This window comes from Cyphomyrmex costatus, unplaced genomic scaffold, assembly GCF_001594065.2.
Source record: "Cyphomyrmex costatus isolate MS0001 unplaced genomic scaffold, Ccosl1.0 scaffold23, whole genome shotgun sequence".
NCBI lineage: Eukaryota > Metazoa > Arthropoda > Insecta > Hymenoptera > Formicidae > Cyphomyrmex > Cyphomyrmex costatus.
In genome coordinates, this window is record NW_017276368.1 from 2,108,577 (window position 1) to 2,131,447 (window position 22,871).

Genomic DNA, 22,871 nt, shown 5'->3' on the forward strand with positions numbered 1-22,871 from the left:
AATACTATAGCAAAAAAGTTTTTGAAAAATAAAAAATTATTTATAAATTTTTATTTTAAACAAAGAGTATCTGAGATATGAAATGTTTAAACATGGTCAGTTACAGATTATATTAAGATAGTCACCTATGTATATCAGTGAGCGTATCGAAGTTCCTTAGCAGTTTCTAATAGTATTTGACAATAAAGTATAAAGTAAATCAAGTAAAATAGCAAAAATAAATTTTGTGAAATCCTACCACCATACATATTTACATTTTCAGAATTCATATTCATTTTTTTTCTTCACATATTCATTTAAAGTCTGTTTGGATTATCAAATTTTAGTGCAAAAGATATAACTGTAAGCTAAAATAATTCAATAGACGTATCGAAATTTAATTTCATCGTATAGCAGGGCCAACGTATAATGTATAAACATTAAACAGGCGCGGAAAACAAACAAAGCAGTAAAATTTAATTCTGTATTCTCGAATATATAAATTTCGGAATTTTAAAATATTAATTAAACAAAATTTACCATTAGCTCTTTAGGATTAACGAATTCCAGAGCATGCCGTTTAATAGCATGGAATGCCGCGTTGGGTGCGTATCCGGGATGATGCGGAGTCGGAGGCGTAGATGTAGAGACTTCGGTTTTACCCGTCACTGTCAACTGTTTCCTCCTCATCGACATTGTCTGAGAAGAGAAAAATGCAAATCATGAATGTAAATCTCACGGTGCCAAGTCTCGTCCGATATAATTTCTATTCAAAATCAATAAAAAATCACGAATAGTAAAATGCAAGATTACTTACGTCCGCGTTACAGTGCCTGTCATAAAGATGCGTCATTAACGAGAACTTTCGTCTCTTAAGAGCGTCACAGCTCGCCCACAGACATAGTATTTCCTCACCACCACTCGGACAGTGGGCTTCGCAAACGTGAAGATAAACTTCATGCGGTGTTTTAAATTGTCTAAAATTATTTAAGATATTTTTCATTAAAATTCGCAATATCTCATTAATATAACTATGTTTCATTCGATAGCTTTTGCAAAATTGTTTAATAAAATTTTTAATTTCGAAAATTTATCTTTGAACTTACCTAAGACAGCCCCGCCACTCGCACAGGTAAGCGTTAGGATCGATTTTAATCATAGTTTTATTCTCTTGCATTGGCTGTGGCGTTTGCTGTTGCTGCTGCTGTTGCTGATGCTGCTGTTGGCTTGTGGAGGGTTTCGACTCAGGCTCGGTAGAGGTTGATGAACTTACCGTCTTCACAACCTTGATAGCGGATGACGGCTTGACAGTAGACACACCATGAGTAGCCGCTGCTTGATGCGGAGTTGTGGGCCTAGTGGGCGGCGGCGTAGATGCCGGGGTAGGCGTCACCACTCTGGACGGCACGCTGGTGGATACTGGAGTTTGCTGGGTCATCGCTGGGATCGTGACGGTTACCGTGTTCGGGTTGGTCTGCGCTACCGAACTGTTGACTATAATGGAGGCCTGCGGGATAGTAGCTGATGTGGGTACAAGAGGTGGCGGGATGTTGCCAAGGGCTGGGCTTTGGAGAATCGGACGAGGAACTTGTGTCACGACCACTTGCTGTCCTTGCGGCGTCACTGCCACCATTTTTTGAGGAGTCGGTTGCGCAGCAGCCTGCGGTTGCAATATGATAATAGTCTTAGTACCAGTCCCCTGCTGCTGTGTTGTCTGTGCCACGAGAACGGTTTGCGCTTGACCCTGCACTAAGGCCGTCTGTGGTTGTGCGAGTACGTAGTTTTGACCAGGCACACCGCCCGACACTACGTATTGCAGCTGTCCACCTGCACTCTGCTGTAGGAGTACTTGCGGTTGTTGTGGAGGCGGTCTGCCCTTCACTGATGTGGTAGGAATAATCATTTGATTGCTCGACGGGATTGTTTGTTGCACGACTATCTGCCTAGGCGTTGTAACTATAAGTTGTTGCTGTTGTTGAAGCGACGGTGGTTGCGGTTGCGACACTTGATTCATACTTGCAATTTGATTGATGAATATATGAGATTCTTCCTTGATGTGTAAAGTCGGTGGTTCTTCTTTCAAAAGAACTGGCGTCGCTTCCGTCTTTACATGAAGAGGAGGAGGAAGAGAAGTTGAAGATGTCGTTGCTACCGCCACTGTTGCTGTTGCTGCCATTGGTACCGTCGCTGTCGCTACCATCGGTACTGTTGCCGTTGCTGTCGTTATCGCCGTTGCTGTCTCCGTCACTGGTTCTTCCTTTATTATAACCTTGTTAACGTTCACTTGTTCTTCCAAATCCATCTCGTCTTCTATGCAGTCTGCTGCCAGAGCAGCATACAGATTCGCCGCAGTGGAAGAAACAGTTGCTTTTTCGCTGTCCTTATCGTCATCCTGCTCTTCAGATTTTATGCTTGATACCGTAGATTCAGCTGTGGTCGAATCAACTGCTGGATCAGGAGACATTGTGCCATTGGAATACTTTGGCTTCTTGATATCCAGCTCATCTGACTCACTAGCTGATCTCTTGATTCCTCGTGGTGCCTCAATTAGAGTATCCTCGGACACTTCGTTTTGCATAACATTGCTACTTTCTATCTCAGACTTAATTTTTAGTTCAGCGGGAGATTCTTTTAATACCTTCTTGATGTGATTCTCCACTAAATCCAACTCTTTCTCGTTAATTGAATTCTTGCTGAGTACGCCGTTCAGGATCGGTTCTTTATCAACCTTCCTCTCGAGCAAGTCCACCAACATCATACTCTGTAACGGCTTGTCCTTCGAGCCCACGCTCGATGAATCTTTGGATGAACCGTCGTCTTGCGCGTCGATGTCCATATTGCTCGCCGGCGCACCGTTAAGTAGGATACCTTCGAAGCTCGTTGGCATGTTCTCCTCTTCGACCTTGAAGGAACAGTCTCTACTACCACCGATACCGCTGCTCGACGCCAAAGAGTTGTTGGTAGAATCTGAATCCTCGGCAATGGAAGTGCATGTCATGCGTTGATTCGTTTTGTTTGGTGTAGCAGTGGCGACATTGACTATCGTTAAGGGCGGACGACAGATCTTCGCCGGTGAGGAGGATATGTGGTTTTCAGTCGGATTCACCACCGTGGTCGTGGATGTGATAATTTGATTGGTATTATCGTTATCGTTCATCTCAGTCTGGAACATACAAGAAATATCTCATACAATAGGATTTTACGCAAGATTTTGTAAAGCTATAAACTTGTAAGAGTGATGATTACGTACCTTCTCGCAGTTATTAGTCACAACAAATTTGGCCCCATTGAGCCTTTGTATCTTTTTGGCAGAAATGGGTGCGATTGCCGATTTTTGTTTAGTGTTGATGAGAGTCTTTGGGAGTATTGTGGCCGGGGTGGCCGCGGGTGCAGCAGGCTGTATTATACTCGACATTTGTTGCTGCAGTAATCTCTGTTGTTGCTGACGTTGGGCAACCTAAGAGATATCCATTAATATTAATCAGGGATCAATGTTTCGAAATTTTTTTTTCCCCATAATTGTAACACTTTTCACGCGCTCAACAATTTTATTATATTTGTCATAGAATAAATATCAAAAGAACAATCGAATTCACCAATCGAAAACCATGCTGTTGTTAGTACTTCATATTACGAATACTTTCATTTAAATTTCAGAATAACACTCTGTTAAATATTGCTAATGGCTCTTTTATCGTAATATATTTGTCAAGAAAGGAAGGAAAAAGGACATTCTCTGATCTAAATTCATATTCTAAAAAAACAAAGAAATACATAACAAAGTCTGAGTACATCAACCAACACTACATCATAAGCAGACATTTTGACAAGTAGTACTTAAAAAAAAAACATAAATAATAATTTATTACAAATTCCTGCATAGACAGCTTGTAATAATTTACAAAAAATAGAAAAGTATTTTGATACGGGATTCTTCTGTAATATTTCTGTAACAGATTCTATAATAGATAAGCAAATAAAGTTAAAGTTTATCTTGTGTATGTATTAATAATAAAACAATTATAATTCATACGCATAAGATAATTTATATAGCAGCTTCTTTTTATTTTAAATTATATTATGTATTACGTATGTAATTAATTTTAAGTATACTTAATATACGTTCTTATTATATATCCTTCGGATAGTGTAATTAATCATAAAAATATTAAGAAAAAATAAAACTCTTAAGATCTTGATTTGTAGTACTTTCCAGACAAAAATAGAAAAACCACAAAAAAGTGAACTACTTATTTTTGTTAATATACAACAATGATACCTGGTTGCTGGTTATTAGCTGGTTGGCACTGATGCTGGATGCGATGCTAGCAGTAGTGTTTGTTACGCAGGCAGTAGGGGTAGACACACAAGTCGCAGCAGCACTGGGCATGCAGTCGCTGCTGACTGTTACCTTAGTAGCCAATAGGCTTTTTATTATGGAACTCGACGTAGTACCACTTCGATTATCTTCCTTAGCAACTACCTGGACACACTGTAACGGCTGGGACTGTGGCTGCGGCTGCTGTTGCGTTTGGGAGCCGCTTGCTAGCAACGCTTGACTCAGATGCGGATGCGATACTGATACCTAATCGACAAGGAGGCAACATACAAATTTCAACCACCACAGCGAATTACAGCATCGGAAAGTATAGTTCAAGCGTTTACATGAGCAACATGCTGCGATCTATCTCGTATATTATAGCGTAGCTACTGTTTACGCAGTTGGAAGAAGCGTTTGATAAGCGTAAATCACAGACAATACATTGATTCCTTGGAAATAATTCTGGTCGATATTTTCCATAACCGCAGCGATGATTGCGAATAGAAAATATGAAGTATTCATCCTACATAAAATTTTATAAAATAGTAAATAATTTAGCAAATAAACTAAAATTTTTCGCAAAAAGAAGGAAACAAATATTGCTCTTATAATTACTCTCTATTTATCTACATCTCTCTCATTTACTCTTTCAGCGATCACAGAACGCTAAGTTGAAGATTCATGAGACATGCAAAAAGAACTCCCTCACCTCTGTGTTATAAGGAAGTATCTCTAGCTCGTGTTAAAAGGGAAAACCAATAGTAAGAATAGCATTACGAAGCTACAATACAACCAAAGTGAAAACCAAGGTCATAAACGAGAATGGCAGAGAATGGTATAGAGAGAGAACTAGGATTCGGACCCACCTGACTTTTAGAATCAACCTTGGTCACTGGATTTTGGGACTGGCTCGAGGTGTTGTTGGACGGGGGTTTCGGCGGTGCGGACAATTGGGCCTTGAGGATGGGAGACGCGGGGGTAGAGGTCATTTGCGTCCCGGACGACGCGGCGGGACTATCGACCTGGGGAGCGGCCGTGCTATCGGGTGCGGAACTTATATTCTTGACTGTACGCTGTTGAACGGGAAGCACCTTTACTGGAGTAGTGTTGATCGCTGGAATCGGGAGTGTATTAGTCGCGACAGCAGTGGTTTGGCTCGGATAAGTTATCGGCGCGGGTGTAGCCCGTACTCGGATGCCTTCGTAATACTGGGTACCGGTATTTTCGCCCTTCAACGGATTCGGCCCCACGATATTGCCGAAAACGGATCTGTACAGACAGTACAGCGTTTATTAAAATAGATATATATTAACATGACAACAAGGATTGTGATAATGATTTATGTCTCGAAGTAATCACCTGACGCATCTGGGAAAATGCAATGGTGCTATCACGCCTCGTCTACCGATCTTCGTACAGCAACCTAGGTACTTTTTATATAATTCCTCCTGTTCAATGCGTGCACCGGGTGTGAGTTCAAAGGTCGCTTTTACCCAGCCTAGAGCGAACTGTTCGTTCTCTTGAATAATCTGCTGATGCGCATTTTGTTGTTGAATCGCATTTGCTGTCTCCACCGCTTCTGTAAACAGTGAAAAAGAAATAAAAATTTAGAAAAAAGAAAAACATGTGATTTTATTGTCAACAAGAAAAAATTTCGATTACGTACTCTGCGTTGTCGACTTGGTCGAGGTCGCGGCGGGAGTCGTAGGTCGAGAAGACGCTGGACTGGCAGGTGCTGGTGTCGTGGTAATCGTTGCCGGCGTAGACGGAGTGGACGCGGATGCAGTCGTTGTGACTGGTGTGGCAGGAGAGGCGGGGACAGAACTTTGACTTGTGGTGTTCTGCTGTGTTGCTGCTGTCGACACCGTCTCAACAACTCGCATGAGAATACAAGCCTTCGGGCCGTAGCTCTGCGCCTCCACAGTGACGAGGGCGACCAACGTATCGATGGCACCGCGGACCCGCGCGACGCTCGTGCATGGTCTCTCACCCAACGACGTTAAAGCGTACAGACATTCCAAAGTATACACTAAGAGGGCTATGTCACTTAGAGCTAGAAATCTGCAAGTAAACACAACGAAATCTCGTATGCTTTGCAACTTCGACGCAGCAACATTAAAAATACTCGCAACCAATATCAATAGTACTAATAAAAGGTAATTGTATAAGTTTTCAGGGCATTATTAAATATTACAATTATTTGTATACAACAGTTTTCTTATTGAATTTGAGAGTAAAACAAAAACATTTCTTTTTAACGCAAAAGTTTTTTTTTACAGAAATTTCTAAAAATTTATATCTGCAATAAACAACCAGCTGAAAAAATTATATGTATACTTAAAATATACACTCACCTGCATATAAGTTCATATACATTGTCTGCCAGACCAAACGTGACAATTTCTTCGTTACAGTCTTGCTGACTGATCTTGTTGAGTACCTCCAGACAAGATATAACGATAAATCTGTCCTGGGACTCAATTCCCTTGGCCACACACGTTAGGACAACGTTCGTTATCCTCTCGCCGGCTTCCTTTAAAATAACTTCGTTCGCTATGTTGCCTAGTATGTCAAAGCCAAGCTGATGCAGATTGCTCCACCTCGCTCTCACGCACAGCAGCACGAATCGCAGGAAACAACGGTTCCTGCCTAATATTGTCGCGTTCTCTGGCGTGAAGCTAAGATTCCGTAGGATTGCGGCGATTTGCAGCACGCGTTGCCCGTACGGATCCTGTGTACCTAACGTCCGACCGACGCAAAACAGATCCTTGTCTTCCTCCTCAAACTTTATAGAATTCTGGTTTTGATCTTTCAGATTCTCGTCCGAGTGCAAGACAAGTAAATCTAGCCGTGGGCAATCTGTAAGTATCTGCAAACCACATAACAAACAATATTTAGGACCTCGAAAACAAAGAAGAAATCGATAAAGTTTTTTTATAGTTCATATTACGTCTAAAACATAGACAACAAAGAGATTCTAAATTAAGTTTGATTTTCACACTGTTTACTAAAATTTTGTAAAAAATTTCCCTAAACATAGAGGATACTTTTATTTAAAATTCCAGGTAAGATTAAAGAATTTTTAATGCAACATTAAAAATAACACAAAAACAACTGTATATTGTAAATTAGTGCACAAAAAAATTATGTTGTATTAACAGTATAATTTGGCCGATAGCAATCTAATTGAAACTAATCTTGTTAATTCTATGACAAATAATTTAAATAATATTTTATTTAAAAAAGAGTATACCATATTTGTTTCATTAATATCGAACTGACATATGTTTATTTTCAGTTAAACCAGTGCTGTTAATATCACTCTTTTCTGTATAGAAAATAAGGATTTCACAAACTATGTCTAATCTTTTCTATTTCCATAAAATCTATAGGAGAGGCTTATCAATACAATATAGTATTAGTAAAAACTATTCTATTCTACTGTGTACTACCTTTCTACTACTCTTTCTACTGTCATCTTGATTTTTAAACTCGCGAAAATATACATAAATGTACGCTACACTTATCGCTAATCAATGTTGACATTTTGCATTATCAAGAAAATATTGATCAAAGAAATATGATAATGTTTTCAGAAAGACATAACATTTAAAAGTAGAAAGATAAAAAAATTTTCCTGAATATCAATAAAATTCCATGAATCTTTCCAATTTTTAGAAGTAGAAAAGAAATCCCTTGAAAATTCCAGGTTTTCCAGTGTTTTTTTTTTCCAGATAGTAAATAACGAAGTAAATGTCTTGATCTTGATTCCAGTTCATGTAAACTGCGCACTGATTATATATGTATATATACATTCACAATGTACATATATATACATTTGTCAAGCTTGAAATACAGTCCTGAACTGAAATCGGAATAATAATATCACAAAAATTAAATTGATAATTAATTTAATAATAATAATGCATCTTAAACTGTTGCAAAATATTTATTCTGAAAAATAATACTCCAACCAGGATATAAAACTAAATCTTTCTATTATACACGATGGCATTGTCAATTCGACGATTCATATCACTATACGTGTGCACGTGAGTGTGTGTGTGTGTGTACGTATGCGCGCGTGCGCGTGCACATGTGTAGGCAAAAGATTTCTTACCACTTCGACATCATTCGGCACCGTCGGTTCCTCGTTCTCTGTTGTCAATGCAATAACGTCTTGTTTGCTCTGATTCTCCTTCTCAACAGTCTTCCGTTTAGAAAACGTCGACAGACTGGTGAGTGGCTTTTTCATGAAGGTCCTCTCGTCCGTGAGATCTATCACATCCTGGGAATCGAGCACATCCGACCAGAAGGAATTAATGGAATAGTTACGAATACGTGAGTACACCTCGATAAAGAGTTGCCGTGTGCCAGGCGAGTCAAAGACACCGGCGTGCGCCAGGAGGATGTTCACCAGACGGGGATACTTGTCGAGCCGCAAGTTGTGTTTACCCTCATTCGACAGAAGGGTGCAAACGTTGATGGCGAAGTCCTGCTCGTTCGGCAGCGGCGACAGGAGCGACAACGCCAGCTTGTCATAATTCGAGGATTTGTAAAGGTCCGACGAGAGTCCATTATAATCACGCAGTGATTCTAAAAGCAAAGACAAAAGAATAGATTTTATATGTGCAGAAAAAATTAATTTTACTAAATGTAATTCTACTTATTTAAATATTATTTATAAAGTCAGTCTCTTCCTAGAAGATTCTACATATATGGTAGAGAAAAAAGAAATACCTGTCTTAATTCTTTAAAAAGGTAAATTGATTTAAAACAATTATTATGTAATATATCAATACTTTATAAATTTTCTCGATAAAGCATCTCTGAAAATTTTTATAATTAACACCGAACTAATATTATTGTTAATCAATTTGTTTCACTTGATGGCCGTTTGGTGAGTTTGCTTTTAGAATTTTGACATGTTTTTAACATTTATAAAGAAAGTTTTTTATCATCATTTCAGAGATATTGTTGTACATACGATTTTTCAATCGTTTGTAATCAATGTCAATTTCCTATATGGAGACGTGTGAGCGATCTTCAATCACTGTTGTTTAATATGTCTGAGGAGGGCTCAATCCAAGAGCCGAAACTCCTTAACGAGAAACTTATTTATATATATTTTATATTCTTTAAGCACATGTAAGTAGTTTTTAAGTAATGTTTATGGGTGTTAAATTAATTATCGAAAGAAGTTATTAATTATACGTTTTATATTTTAAAGTTTTGACTCTTATATCGCCCTTGTGTTCTTGTTGTTTATTTTTAAATAAAAAATCTTTATTTCTTTTCTATTAATTTTTATAATTAATTTTTTTAATAAAACGTGTTCGATGCGTCTTAGAAAATTACATTCGTGAATGTATAAGATTGATATAAGAGTCAATGTAACGCAGCAATAAAATTTAAATAATCAAAAGTATCAACGAATACAATAATAATTTTCGGAATATAAGAAAATTATCGGGATACATATTCAATAATATACTGTATTATATTAATTATATTCTCGTTATGATTACATTAATATTAATGGACATCGCAGGTTTACTTTGGGTGAATGATTGCGAAGGTTGTCATGTCCATGGCAAAACCTTCCGATCGACAGTAAGTGTACTCGTACAGCATACAATAAATTTGCCGCAAAGGTTTCAATTGAAATAATTGAAACACAGTTATTATCTTGCTAATTAAAATCATTATAAAATCATTCGCGTCTTTCACAATGCACGTATTGTCTCATAAAGTCAACGTTAACATCGGACGATTCAAATATAACTACATATATCTACTTTATAGATATTTGTTTAAATTTCCTTTTCGGCAATGCATTGCAAATATATATCTGACGGAGATAATTTAATAAATATACATAAAAGTAGAATATATACGCCCAAATACTAAAAGAACACAATTCTACAAAATAAAACTACTTTCCTTTATAAAGAAAACGTCACACCGCGCCTTTGTAAAATGTTACTTTTAAAATATTCCTAAGAGAATATATAAAAACACGCAGCAAAATTTTAACTAAAATAATAAAACTATTTTTATAGACAGAAACTTGTGCAGCGCAAAAAATAGAACAAGGATAACAGAGTTGTTATAGAGTTACACTCTTTAAGCGCATTTGTACTCCTTGCTTTTTCTTTCTCTTTTCTTCTATTGAAACTAACAAAAAATCAGTTAATGACTCAGTTGTATCTTATCGGCGAGATTATACGTTGAAACGCGATGTTTCTGTTCCAAGCGCAGTGATTAGAATATCTTTTTCCCCGCGGGCAGACTTTTCTGCGTTGTGAGAACAAGCGTATCTCTAACAATCGTCGCTGTCGGAATTGTCACGCAGCCAATCCAATCCTACAGTGCTTGACGACCTGCGCATTGAGGCAGGTCATGGCTGGTTGATGCAACAAGAAAACGGAGCTATCACAACGATATTATATCGGATTGTTGAATGAGTAGATGAAATTGGCGATCTATTTTCACAATATTATTAGCAAAGTTCTGGCTCTACTCTAAAGAATTTCGGAGTTTCCAATAAATTTCAAAAAGATCAATTAAAAGCTTTAGGAAATAAAATTCCAAAGATGCGAAATGCCATATACTTATCATTTCCATTGCAGAAATCAATCGTAACTTATTTATTTCCATTAAGATCAATTTGCGCTCTAATATTTTTCAAGAAAATCTTCGAAATGCTATACCCATCACTTTCAAAAGACACCAAATTTTTAATTACATAAACTTACATTTATAGCAACAACAGTATATACAACTCTTTAAGAAAGGATATTAAGTCAGAATACACGAATTATATTGATTTAAAAAAAATAGGTTAACTTCAGAAGTTTTTCTCTCTTTCTATTTACGTTGTTTCATTATTTAAAAAAATTGGATTTATAGATAATATTCAAACAAAATTATTGTGTGTTTCAAATAGAATTAATTTCCTATATAATCTCTTAAATAATTATATTTTTTTAAATTTCATATTTAAAAAAATAATAGATACATATGTGTGTCGTAAACATATATACATATATGATAAAATATAATAAAAGTACACGATATATATAAGTAATAAAATATATTCTTTAAATCTGAATCAGTGGATAGTCACTGATTACCCAGTAACACACTTGGCACTGGACAATCTATGAAGTTTAACTGAAAAAGAAAGTTTGAACATTATATACTTAAAATACTGATATTTGTACGTTAATTTTAAAATTCTAATATTCATTAAATTTATGCACTAAAGCAAGATTAGTTAGATCACACAATAAAGATTAGCTAGCTTAAGAATCTGACATTTAATCCATTAGTTATCAGTGGCATACTTGGCAGTCTTGGCACTCATATCATCAGTAATTATATACTGATTCAGATTTAGTGTGTATATATACATATATATATATATATATATATAATGTTTAACAAAATATGATAAAAATATATATATATTTCAGATAATATAAACTAAATATGCGCGTTCATTTAAAAAGGTTTTAACACTGAGACATTATCATAAGAAACGTTGTGTAATCAGTTGGAGCAATAGACAATTCAGAACAAAAAAAGCATTTGTTCGATCTCTGAAGTACACAGGCCGAGATACATAAATTATTTCAAAAGGCTATACACATACACTATAATAATTAAAGGCGAAAGGCGGGGTCGATAGATTGGTTATCGACTGTCGTGCGAAACGCTTATTTGAAAAGTAGTGATATCTCGGGGTCGCGATATCTGAAATAGTAAAACCAACTAATCCAGCGTCCGATTTACATACAACGATCGATTTATTCTGCCCGATGATGATTATCTCGTCATTTTATTACCACCGAACACGACAAAGCTTAATGACTGAAGACAACTATTGAAAAGAACAGAAATTACTCATCTATTAATGTTTTACGTTATGGTTGCGTTCAATATGAGCGTTTACGCGCTGTAAACTTCATTCTCTTTTTATCACATCCGTTACTTGCCCAAACCGAACGCAGCTTACATAATATAATCAATTATACCTGTGTAATGTCTAATTCAAATCGATAAGACGATTGACTCCCATTTCCGATGTACCACAAGTAGGTTGTACTCTCGACCAAAGCTAGATTTCTACGAATGGCACGTTCCGACGTGGAGATATATATATATATCGCATTAAAATAATATAGAATTAACTATTCCAGTATCTAATTCTGATTTTCTTTAAATTACAAAAGTTTCTTACAAGCGCAAAAACAATGTTCTACATAATTCTTACTGATGAACAAAATTCTTCTCGTAACTTTTTGACCGTCGAAATGAAGACGAGGAATAAACATAGTGATAATATCTTGCACTACTCGTATGTCCATCCTTTTATTTAATATTTATAGCTTACATCCATATCCTATCTTAAGTAATTCCTCTTCATTGGAATAAATTATCAATTACACTAGTTGTACAATTGTATTATGCATCAAAACAGCCGTAATTCTTATTAATTTTGTAGTGCTGACGAATATGTCAATAGAAATTTAAGCTTATCTTAGCTTTAGTTTTAATGATACACTAACTATATGTTTGTTTAAAAAATTTGAATTTAATATAAAAATTAATTAACAATTAGATAATGACATCACACCAATATCATTTTACGAGTATGAATAATCATTTCTGATGTATTTTTTACTGTTGAATCCATCATATAAAAGATAAAAGTTGACAATTTTTTTTCACATGATATCAATAAAAATTAAAAAAAATTGCTGCACGTTTGTCCTAAATATTTTCAAAATCATTGTTTTGCATCCTTGACGCCACTTCTCTTAAAAATACATCAAAAATTTAATGGATAATCAAATTTATAATAAGTAACGAATTCGTGTTCAGCAAGCAAAAAGTATAATACATCGAAAATGACTATTCACATTTTAATACAAAAAAGGTCATATGTTAACCCGTGTAATTTTTAACCTTGATTTTTCAAGATAAAAATATTCCTTTAAAAATTATCGAATTTTTTTTAACACTATTAAATCTAGTGTCAAATTTAACCTAATTTAAGTCGCCACTGCTCCTATTCAATAAATGATAATAATAATTGATTTTTTGAGATGTTAATCACGCATGCTCATACAATGATACGGGGAGCGAATTATTTTCCTTCGCTCGGGCAGAATTATAACGAGAAATATCGACAATTCTAAACGCGAACAGAATATACGGACTATGTGTACACGGCGCAACGTTATCGCGGATCGTAGTAATCTTTTCAGCCGCAAAACCGCGATCAATATCGCGTCCCAGGAGAAGTGTCGAGTTTCACCGGAAACGGAGGGGACACAAACCAGGAATCGGTAAGCACGATGAAAGGAGATTCGCGGGTGAGGGCAGCGAGAAAGGAGGGAGAGTGGTTCCAAAGGAGCCAGAAGCTCGTTAATAAAATCATGGCTCGTCAACGATGCTGCGAAGTAGCGAGTATCGATTTCAAGTTGAACACCTTGTTTCCATGGCGTAATAAAGGGAGTGTTACTTTTACGTAAGCGCGATGAACAAAAGAGAGCTCTTCGTCGCATGAAAACGCATTATATTTTTCTCCCCGCTCTTCGTCTCCGTCTAACATATTCTATAATAATAATTTATAAATATTTCATAGCAATTTTCTCACCATTATCGGATAAAAGTCTCTTTCCCCGTTTTAATTATACCCTCACTTAAGCGTAAACACTTTCCAAATTGTTGGCTCTTTTTTCCATTGCATATCTTTATAAAAATTTAGTATGTTTAATAAGCAAACAATAAGTAATACGCGTTTCGGATTAATTTTATACTTAAAAAAAAAACTAATATTAATAACATATTAATTATCACCAATTGTAAACTGAGGATGACTGCAAAAAGAGTCGAAATGTAGTATATCAAGTGATATATAATTTTTACTTACAATTAAATGATTGTGTATAATATTTTATTTCATTCACGCTATACTCTCATATTTATTGTTTTTCTCTGTTAATGTTTAATATCATGATTCAAATATAACTTAAAAAAAAACTAACGTCTTACATTAAAAAAGCTGAAACGTATGTCTACCCCGTAGTAGAGTGAAATGCGGTTGATTTGCATTGACGGCGCTTAGTAAATGTTAACGGAGCTATTTGTAATCCACCGTTATGATAAAAGCAATACGCGGCCGACGCACTGTCATCGCATGATATTGTGTTTCCCAGCGTTTCAATCAATCCAATTCCACCTACGTCAGTATCAAACGGCTCTATGATTAAACATCGATAAATAAGCGATACAAGCGCAATGCGTAGAGGCCCCGATCGATTCCCACTTGTAACCCATCGAGAGGCGCGTTAATCGAGACATTATCACCGCACACAACGCTGCGTGCATCTGTCAATTTCAAAATTCAGGACACTTTGAAAAATTTGACATTTGATAGAAACACAGATGGCTCTTGTATACGAAGCACAAGCCGTTTTCTGTGAGTATATAATTAAGATTAAGTTCGTCAAATATGTCTGCGTGAGTCGGAACAATTTTCGTTTTGAGCACAACGGAATACTCGCGGGGGTGAAACCACGGCCTCCGCGCATTAATTGGCGTCGCAGTCCGCTAACAAGCGTCTCGTAACGAGGCAGGCGCGCGCAGCGATGGCACCGTGCTGGCACGCGGTGACCGCCTACCCCTCGGATCATGTCATCACATTAATCGTATCCCCATAATCCGCGACCACAGGTCTAACAATAAGTGAAGAACTCATTTATTGTTAGAAATCAGAGATTATTTTAATCATTTGTTATATTTATACATATTTTCTAAAATCTTTGGAGTGAAATCGAATTCTAAAAAATGTGAAAAGAAGCGACAACATTGAAAAATTGTCAATTTTTAAGAATCAGATTTTACTCTCCTTTATATTATTGTACGTAAAGGGATTTTGAAAGTTAATCTAATATGTATGTACTTGATGAAAACATTTTACGTAAGTTCTCACTATAGACGTTCTGTATCGTTTGTTCACAGGATTAATTCATTCAATTAGTTGATTCTTAAGATAGATAAATAAATTTGTGTGAGAAAAAAGAAATAATTTTTTTATACATTTATTTTACATTTAATTAAGATATTATTAAATGTATAAATACTTTTAAACATATTGTCAACAATAAAAGAAAAGGTGCTGTGTTAGTTACGAAAGAGACAAATCGATTGGATCACATGAATGAAAATTCTGGTTAATGAATTTTCTGATTATCTAGATCAGAATGTTTGATAGATTTATCTATAAGTGTTTGTGATTTTCTAGTTGAATCTAATTCCAATTAATGTACAACAAGATTTTTCCATTCAAGTTTTTTAACACTTTATGTTAGTAGTATTCTATTTAAAAACTTTTTCTCTAGTATTTTTGATGACTTTATCTGTCAATATTAAGAATTCTTTTTCTGTAAAAATTTGTTTTCATTGTTTGGAGTTTTTTAATCATATTTAATCATATTCAATTGGAAAATGGTGTACTTTAGGATAAATAAAGATTGTTGCAATAATGTTTTCCATATAACAACCTAAAGGTTTTTTTTTTGTTTCAGAGTCCTTGAGGCTGAAATTTCGTGATAATGTTTACGGATTGTAATGTCGACGACAAGCTTACTGTTTGAAAAAAAAATGCTACGAAGTTTTTTTTTTCCTTTCTAAATAGCCATCCCTAATTTAATACATGACGACGTATGCACACAAAGCACAGCGAGGATGGGCTCTATCTCGCTGAAATCGCGGCCAACATCACGCAAGCGCAACATTATGCCGGGACGATCAAGAACCGACGGAACACTTATCCCGCAAACGCTTATTGATTGTGACACTCCGTGGTGTCTCGTTCTCGCATCGTTCATCCCAACCTCTTTCTCATCATCCATGGCATCGACACACTTTTCTTCATGGCACACACGTGACGAGACTGTCAATCTTGGTAGTTAATTAAGATTTAAATCTAGATTTTACAAAACACGACTCTTCTTGTTTTGTCATCCTCTTACCCGAGAACAATAATCTTTTGTAGATGAAGAAAACGGAAATTTAATTTAAGCCGAGAAAACGCTATAAGTTTAACGTGCAAGCGAGCAAACTCATTAAGCCCTAAGTTACACCTTCATAAAAAAAGATTCTATTGTTTAGCCATATCTTCTTGATTTTGCGGATTTTTTTTCTAATACGGCCACAAGAAAAAACTGTAAAATACGAGATAAAATGTAAAGAAATATTGTATAACCACGAGAAGTGCTAGATTTAAGATTACAATCTTCTTAATGCTAGAAGAATCTGCCTTAGAATGATATGCGCATAGTCCCAGCAAAAAATTTTTTATACATATTATAATTATATATAAACAATTAATTCAGTTTTATTGCTATAATGGAATACTATTAATTAGCATCATATTCTAAAAACACACGAAAAAATTCTGAACAAAAAAACAATTCTTTCAGAGATCCAGAAAGCATGCTTTCTGAAAGAATTTTAGAATCTCCAGAAGACTCACCAACGCGATTTGCATACGCCTTCTTATAGAACTCTTGTGGACGTCGTTTTCTTCTTACGAGAAGTACATATTTCTCATGGCATGGTCGCAAACTTATTTCTTACATACAAATGAGTGATGAGTATACCGCGAGTAACTTGCATAACCTTTTATTTTAAGAGGTTATTCAAATTATTATAGTGAAATTTTCGATAGAAGAATTTACTCTTGATCATAGCTCATTTATCCACTTTTTTTATAGATGATATACGAATACGTATTATAAATACCTATAGATATATATAAGGTTTATATACATACATATATACATGTGCTTCGTGTAAAATTTTTTGCTTAAAAAATGCCCTCTCTCTCTCTCTCTCTCTCTCTCAACATTTTTTGAGTATTCAATGATCAGCAGTCAAATCTGTCAAGCTGAAGAAACTGAACATCACTTTAGTGCTATCCATCAAAGTGAGGGCAAGCTTTTAAATATTCAATCCATTATATATCAGTTTAAACCTTCTGATGATCCAGTCTTATAACAGAGTGATAAGTAATTTTAATTTTTAAATAGTTCTGTGCTATTGGACTATTTCATATCATTTCAAAATTAAATTTAATAGTGTGTATATGTGTGTTTATTCCTTCTTTTTACATTAATAATCAAGTGATTTGTATTTATAAATAAATATTATCAGAAATGTAAAATGTATAAAATAATCTTGTGTTATATTAACTAAGAGTACCCTATTTCCTCAGATATAAAATTTATGTATCAACACAATACTATTTTATAAAAATAACGTTTTAAGGTTAAAGAAATACATGTCAAAAGAATTATATAGACCACGCGGTGATGGCCACGCATCGTGAGTGATCACTCGTCAAGCGATTTAACTCGTCCATGTCACGCGATTCTATGAACATGTTCGTACGGTGTAGCAAAGACAAAACAAACTTTCATGACGCCATGTGTAGTCATTCGAGATCTCCTCGGGCAGCACCAAAGTGTTTACAGCAATATTGATTCTCACTTACATTTTTCTCAGATAGTGGCAAAGATAATATGGTTAAATTGATAAATGCAACGTTCCGTAAATTTCAAATGGATAAAAAGTAAACCAAAAATAGACCTAAGAACGAAAAAGTGCAAATTGCTGACTCAGAATATGTTATGAAATAAGCACTGATCGTCAAGTATCATCTTTCATCACGATGACTAATCAAGCCAGGGACAGAAATTTTTGACTTCCCTGGAGTCCAAAGAGAGGGAGGGGATTTTAAAATAACATAAATATTTTGTCTTTTGTTGTATGCACGAAATATATTTCTATGTATACACCTAGTCACTTTTTTTTGTAAAATCACTCAAAATTTTAAAAAATTTGTCAAAAATTAACATTTTTTTTTATAAAGGCCCTGAATTCTGAGTGTAGAATTCAACACCTTTGGGAGCTCTGGGTGTGAAATGCTCCACATTTTCCATTAGAAAATCTCTTTAATTGATGTGTCTAATATCATGATATCTACAAAAATATCTCGATAATTATAATTATGATCGGCATTCAGTCAGATCTTATATTTAGGACAGTCTTATATATAAAATGTCATCGCTCATTTCCTACATGTTCATTGTTATTTTTTTTTATTTGACTGCAGGAGAACGGAAACATAAAAAAAAACGAATTAAAACTGTATTTCAAAATTTATATTCCAAAATTTCAATGATTCACAAAACATTTAAATATATAATAAATACTCCACCAAGAAAAAAAAGCGACCAAAAAATACGTTCCCTTTGAAACCGTTACACTTGCATTTGAAACATTTTTTCGTATCTTTTATGTATTTTTCAAGACATTTCCCTAGGGTAATTAAAATGAGACATTCTATCTATATATGTGTACACATGCACGCACGCACACATTATAGAGCAGTAATAACTAAATTATAATAAAATATCAATAGTCACAAATATGTAAATTTTTCTCTCAATATGCCAAAAAGAGCATCAAGTCTTTTCGGTTCCAAAGGTTATAACAGAGAATGTATATATTATACGTGTCGTTCGCCTAATGACAGAGTGAACGCGTATGATTAGACGAACGATGGCCGCATCGATGCATGGAGGGAACGAGAGGGAGAGAGTGAGGAGGAAAATGAATCGGAATGGGAAACGGGAATAGCTTCCCGTTCGGGGAACCTTTACTGCCCCAGTTCCGAGGATGCTCGCATCGCGCGGGGAAGACAGGGCATAACAGGACGCCGAGGTCGCTTGCGACTTACGCGGGAGCTCGCGGGGAGTCGAGGCGGTCGTTGTCGTCATTGCCGCAGCTACCGCGATCGCGCGCAACTAAGACCCCGGCAAGCAAATTAACAATCGTTACGTACACACTAGATATCGGTAAGCGTCATTTTCGCACCCCTTCCTGATACAGACGAGCCCCCGGGCGCTGCGCGCTCATAACATTCTCACTTTCCCCCTGTCATCTCACGTCCCACCTTCCCCGCCGTTCATCCGGCGGGTTACCCCGCAGAGCTTCTGTGCGGGCGGCATCGCGAGCGAGGCTATTCACGGTGAGGTGCGCATGTGCGCCGAGTATAGACCCGCGCGTTCCGCCAGTCAACGGGCGAAACGCACCGGCGCGGCGCGGTGTGGCGGCTGACATATATGCGCTCTGCTCTATATATGTATACGGGATGTCCTAGAAAAACCCTATACATCCTCCCGACGACAATTCTTAAGCCAATCTGGAATCGGCATATCTACGGTGTGAAAGGTCAAAGCGCTGATATCTATCTTAGAATCAATGGAAGTGACGAATTAACTTATTTATACTTTATTTACGGCGCAGAAGGTGCAGCTACATCTACATTCTATCAAGCTTCATATTTTGTCTTGTAGAAAAAATATTTTGCCATGATACTTGTTTTGGCTTGTATTTTACGAAGCTACTGGCTCTGTTAAAGAAGCAAATTTTGCAATTTCGCTATTACAAATATTGTAATAAATAATATAATATACTCTTTATTCGCCGTAGATGTTTTCATACTTTATCTAATATTACTATGATCTGATCATACTTTTACTGATATTTTATCTCCTAGAAGTAATATTGTGTCACGAAATCTTTTGGCTCCTTTTTTATGAAGTTATAAAGGCACATACAGATACAGATTTTGTAAATTGATTTTTAGGAAATTATAATAAATAAAATTATGTACATTTCAACTCTCCAGATATAAGCGAGGAATTTCTCGCGAAGTACATCTTGGACGGAGAATCTTAGACAACGAAATAAACTCTCCAAATGAATTAGTAATCCAAATAATTTACAAATATATATACATTCTAGGCCTAAATTTGGAAATACTTAAAAAAAATTGACATTTTTAGGATTATTTACTCAAATATCCAAAACAATGTATTTTTAACAACAATTCTTTAAATTCAATAACTGTTATTGCGCAGAAAGGACAGTTTTGCTGAAATATTTAAAAATTTAGCTAGATACAGATCTAAAAAAAACATAATTTTGTTGAAATATCAAAATAATTATGTAGGACGCTCAGATGATTGCTAAAATGTCAAAATTTGTTGCAGTATTATACTTAAAATTCCAACATAATTATTTTGTTTGTCCAACAAAATTATTCCAATTCTTTGGATATTTCAACAAAATCATTCTTTCTGTATGAATATTTGAATAAGTATTTAAATATCAACTTTTTAAAGCGTTTTAAAAAGTTTACAAATTTTTTGCCTACAGTAATGTGGTGTGTGTGTGTGTACATGGCAAAATAGTGTGAAGGTACTCCCTTAAACTTCATGCTTTTGAAAATAACAAAATTTAGTACCTTTACCACTGATCAGCGCGAAATTCTAGCCCTTCATTCAAAATTTTTAAACTCTTTCCATTTGAAAACTATTATAATTTTAGCATCTCCATATTAAGATGAACTTACACGGTCAATATAATACTGTCAGTATCTGGATTTTGATTTTCAAGCATCAGTATCGTTTTTATAAGGATTCATGTTATAGTGCAATAAATAATATATGTAAAATTAAAGTGAAATATATTATCAATAATACTGATCATGTAAAGTTGTGAAAATACTAAAAATATTATGCGTACTGTCAGTATTATTGACTCAATATCAGTGATCAGTATTATTAATCGTGTAGAATCACTTTTAGGCATTTCGTCTTAAATTACAAAGAATATGTCTTTAAAATATTTATCGTCAGTTTTGAGACACCCTGTGTATGTATATGCGCGCGCATGTGTGTGCGTGTTTGTATGCATATATAATATTAGAGAATTTTAATATATTTGCCAAAGGAAAATTGATTCAAAATAAATTGAGGCAACAGAACGCAAGACTATCAAATATATTTGATACACCCTATATGAATGTTTGTCATTATTATAGCCCATTAAATTATCTTGCACACGCAGCTCGCGCGACCCCTCCTCGAACCCTTGGTGTGCACGAATGCATTCGCGGCACCCAGCCGGGCCGCGAACTCGCGCGCGCGCGCGCGCGCCCTCTCTGCTCCGCTATCTATCTCTCTATATCCCTCTCTGGCTCGATAGCCCGCCACCGCTGCTGCTCTCCGAGCGGCAGCACGTCAATAACCCGTTGCCGCCTTGGCCGCGCAGCACGTATGTATGTATAGTGCGCGTCTCCTGCGAAGACTTACTGCAAAGCGCGATAGAAAGGAAAGACACTTCAATTTAATTAATTCCTACATGCAAAGCTTTATGATCGGCAATTCCGGTGATATCTCTGTAAATATTTAAATCAGAAAATATATATAGTCTCTAGCCGACCGATACTCATATCGACGTCGGCAATTTATTCAAGTATATTATTATTAGTAGAGCGAGCCGCTGTCTTAACTTATCGCGTTGTCAAATAACCTCTCTCGTTTACAGTACATTTGCAAATAAATACGATTGTGTAAAATTCAAACATTTTTCGTGATAAATGAAAATGGGCTTGAGAGGAAAAATTGCGGAAGGACCTGTCGAGGGACCGAAATGTGCGATATTTTTTACGCAGAGCTGTAGGGATGATGCAGAACGAGCGGGCGAAAAATTCTGACAGCCGGAAATTGCTAACGTAGCGAATTATTGAACCGTGACTCACACGTACGTACAAACAGAGAAAAAGGTAGAGAGAGAAAGAATGTTGCGCGACGCGACGATAAAAGAGCGACAAAGAGGAAAACAATGGAAAATGCATTGGTACATACCCGGCTGTGCGTACATGTTCGCGAAATGTATCGAGACGTGCATGCCGGCATAAATTGGCAAAAACGATTTATCGAAACTACCGACGCATTCGGCGAAAAAATTTGTATATTTCTCAAAAAACAAACGTAATAAAAGGACGATATATTCAGATATTATATATACAGTATGACGCATTAAGGGGACTCTTCGACATCAAATTTTTAAAAGTTGTATCGAAGATGTTTAGCACATGTTAATCACAACTTACCTGCGATGTTGTGCTGATGATGATTATAAGTAAGAGGAACGGAGTGCAGTGCTCTTGCCGACCATTTCCGATGCCTGGAATCCTCATCATCGTCATCAGCTTGTTGACCATCTTCACCTAGGAAGTGGACTTTCTCGTATCTATCGAGATATCTGGAAAGCACAGTATCAAGATTCTTTAATATTTCGTATGCAAAAAAAAATATGAAATTGCATTTTGCCCGAATCCATGCACCTTTTCGTTAAATAATTGATACATACATGATATCTCTCTCTCTCTTTCTCTCAACTTTCTTTTTTTACATATAATCATTCAAAGGCTTCAGTCAATATATCTGTTGCACAGTTACTGATGCTGGATCTATAAATTTAATTTGTATAATATTAAAAGAAACTAATTAACTTCAAGAAACCAAAATTATACAACTCATATAAAAGAGAATAAATATTAAGTTTATTTTAACAACAATAATTCAAACTTTCAGATGTAACCTGAAGAAAGAAAATAATTGAATAAAGTCTATAGATT

General features: G+C 35.7%; 1 protein-coding gene across 1 annotated transcript in view; it reads right to left on the reverse strand.

Moving 5' to 3' along the window:
* Bap170 (Brahma associated protein 170kD) overlaps positions 1–22,871 on the reverse strand; it is a 50,987-nt gene that overhangs the window by 3,211 nt on the left and 24,905 nt on the right. Inside the window, exons 3-13 of the mRNA XM_018539968.1 lie at positions 22,344–22,495; positions 8,421–8,896; positions 6,655–7,169; positions 5,967–6,361; positions 5,660–5,879; positions 5,167–5,569; positions 4,259–4,564; positions 3,230–3,436; positions 1,086–3,142; positions 797–956; positions 520–678 (exon numbers count right to left, since the gene is read on the reverse strand). Of these exons, the coding sequence (XP_018395470.1) occupies positions 520–678; positions 797–956; positions 1,086–3,142; positions 3,230–3,436; positions 4,259–4,564; positions 5,167–5,569; positions 5,660–5,879; positions 5,967–6,361; positions 6,655–7,169; positions 8,421–8,896; positions 22,344–22,495 (5,050 nt within the window). The remainder of the gene's footprint in view (positions 1–519; positions 679–796; positions 957–1,085; positions 3,143–3,229; positions 3,437–4,258; positions 4,565–5,166; positions 5,570–5,659; positions 5,880–5,966; positions 6,362–6,654; positions 7,170–8,420; positions 8,897–22,343; positions 22,496–22,871) is intronic.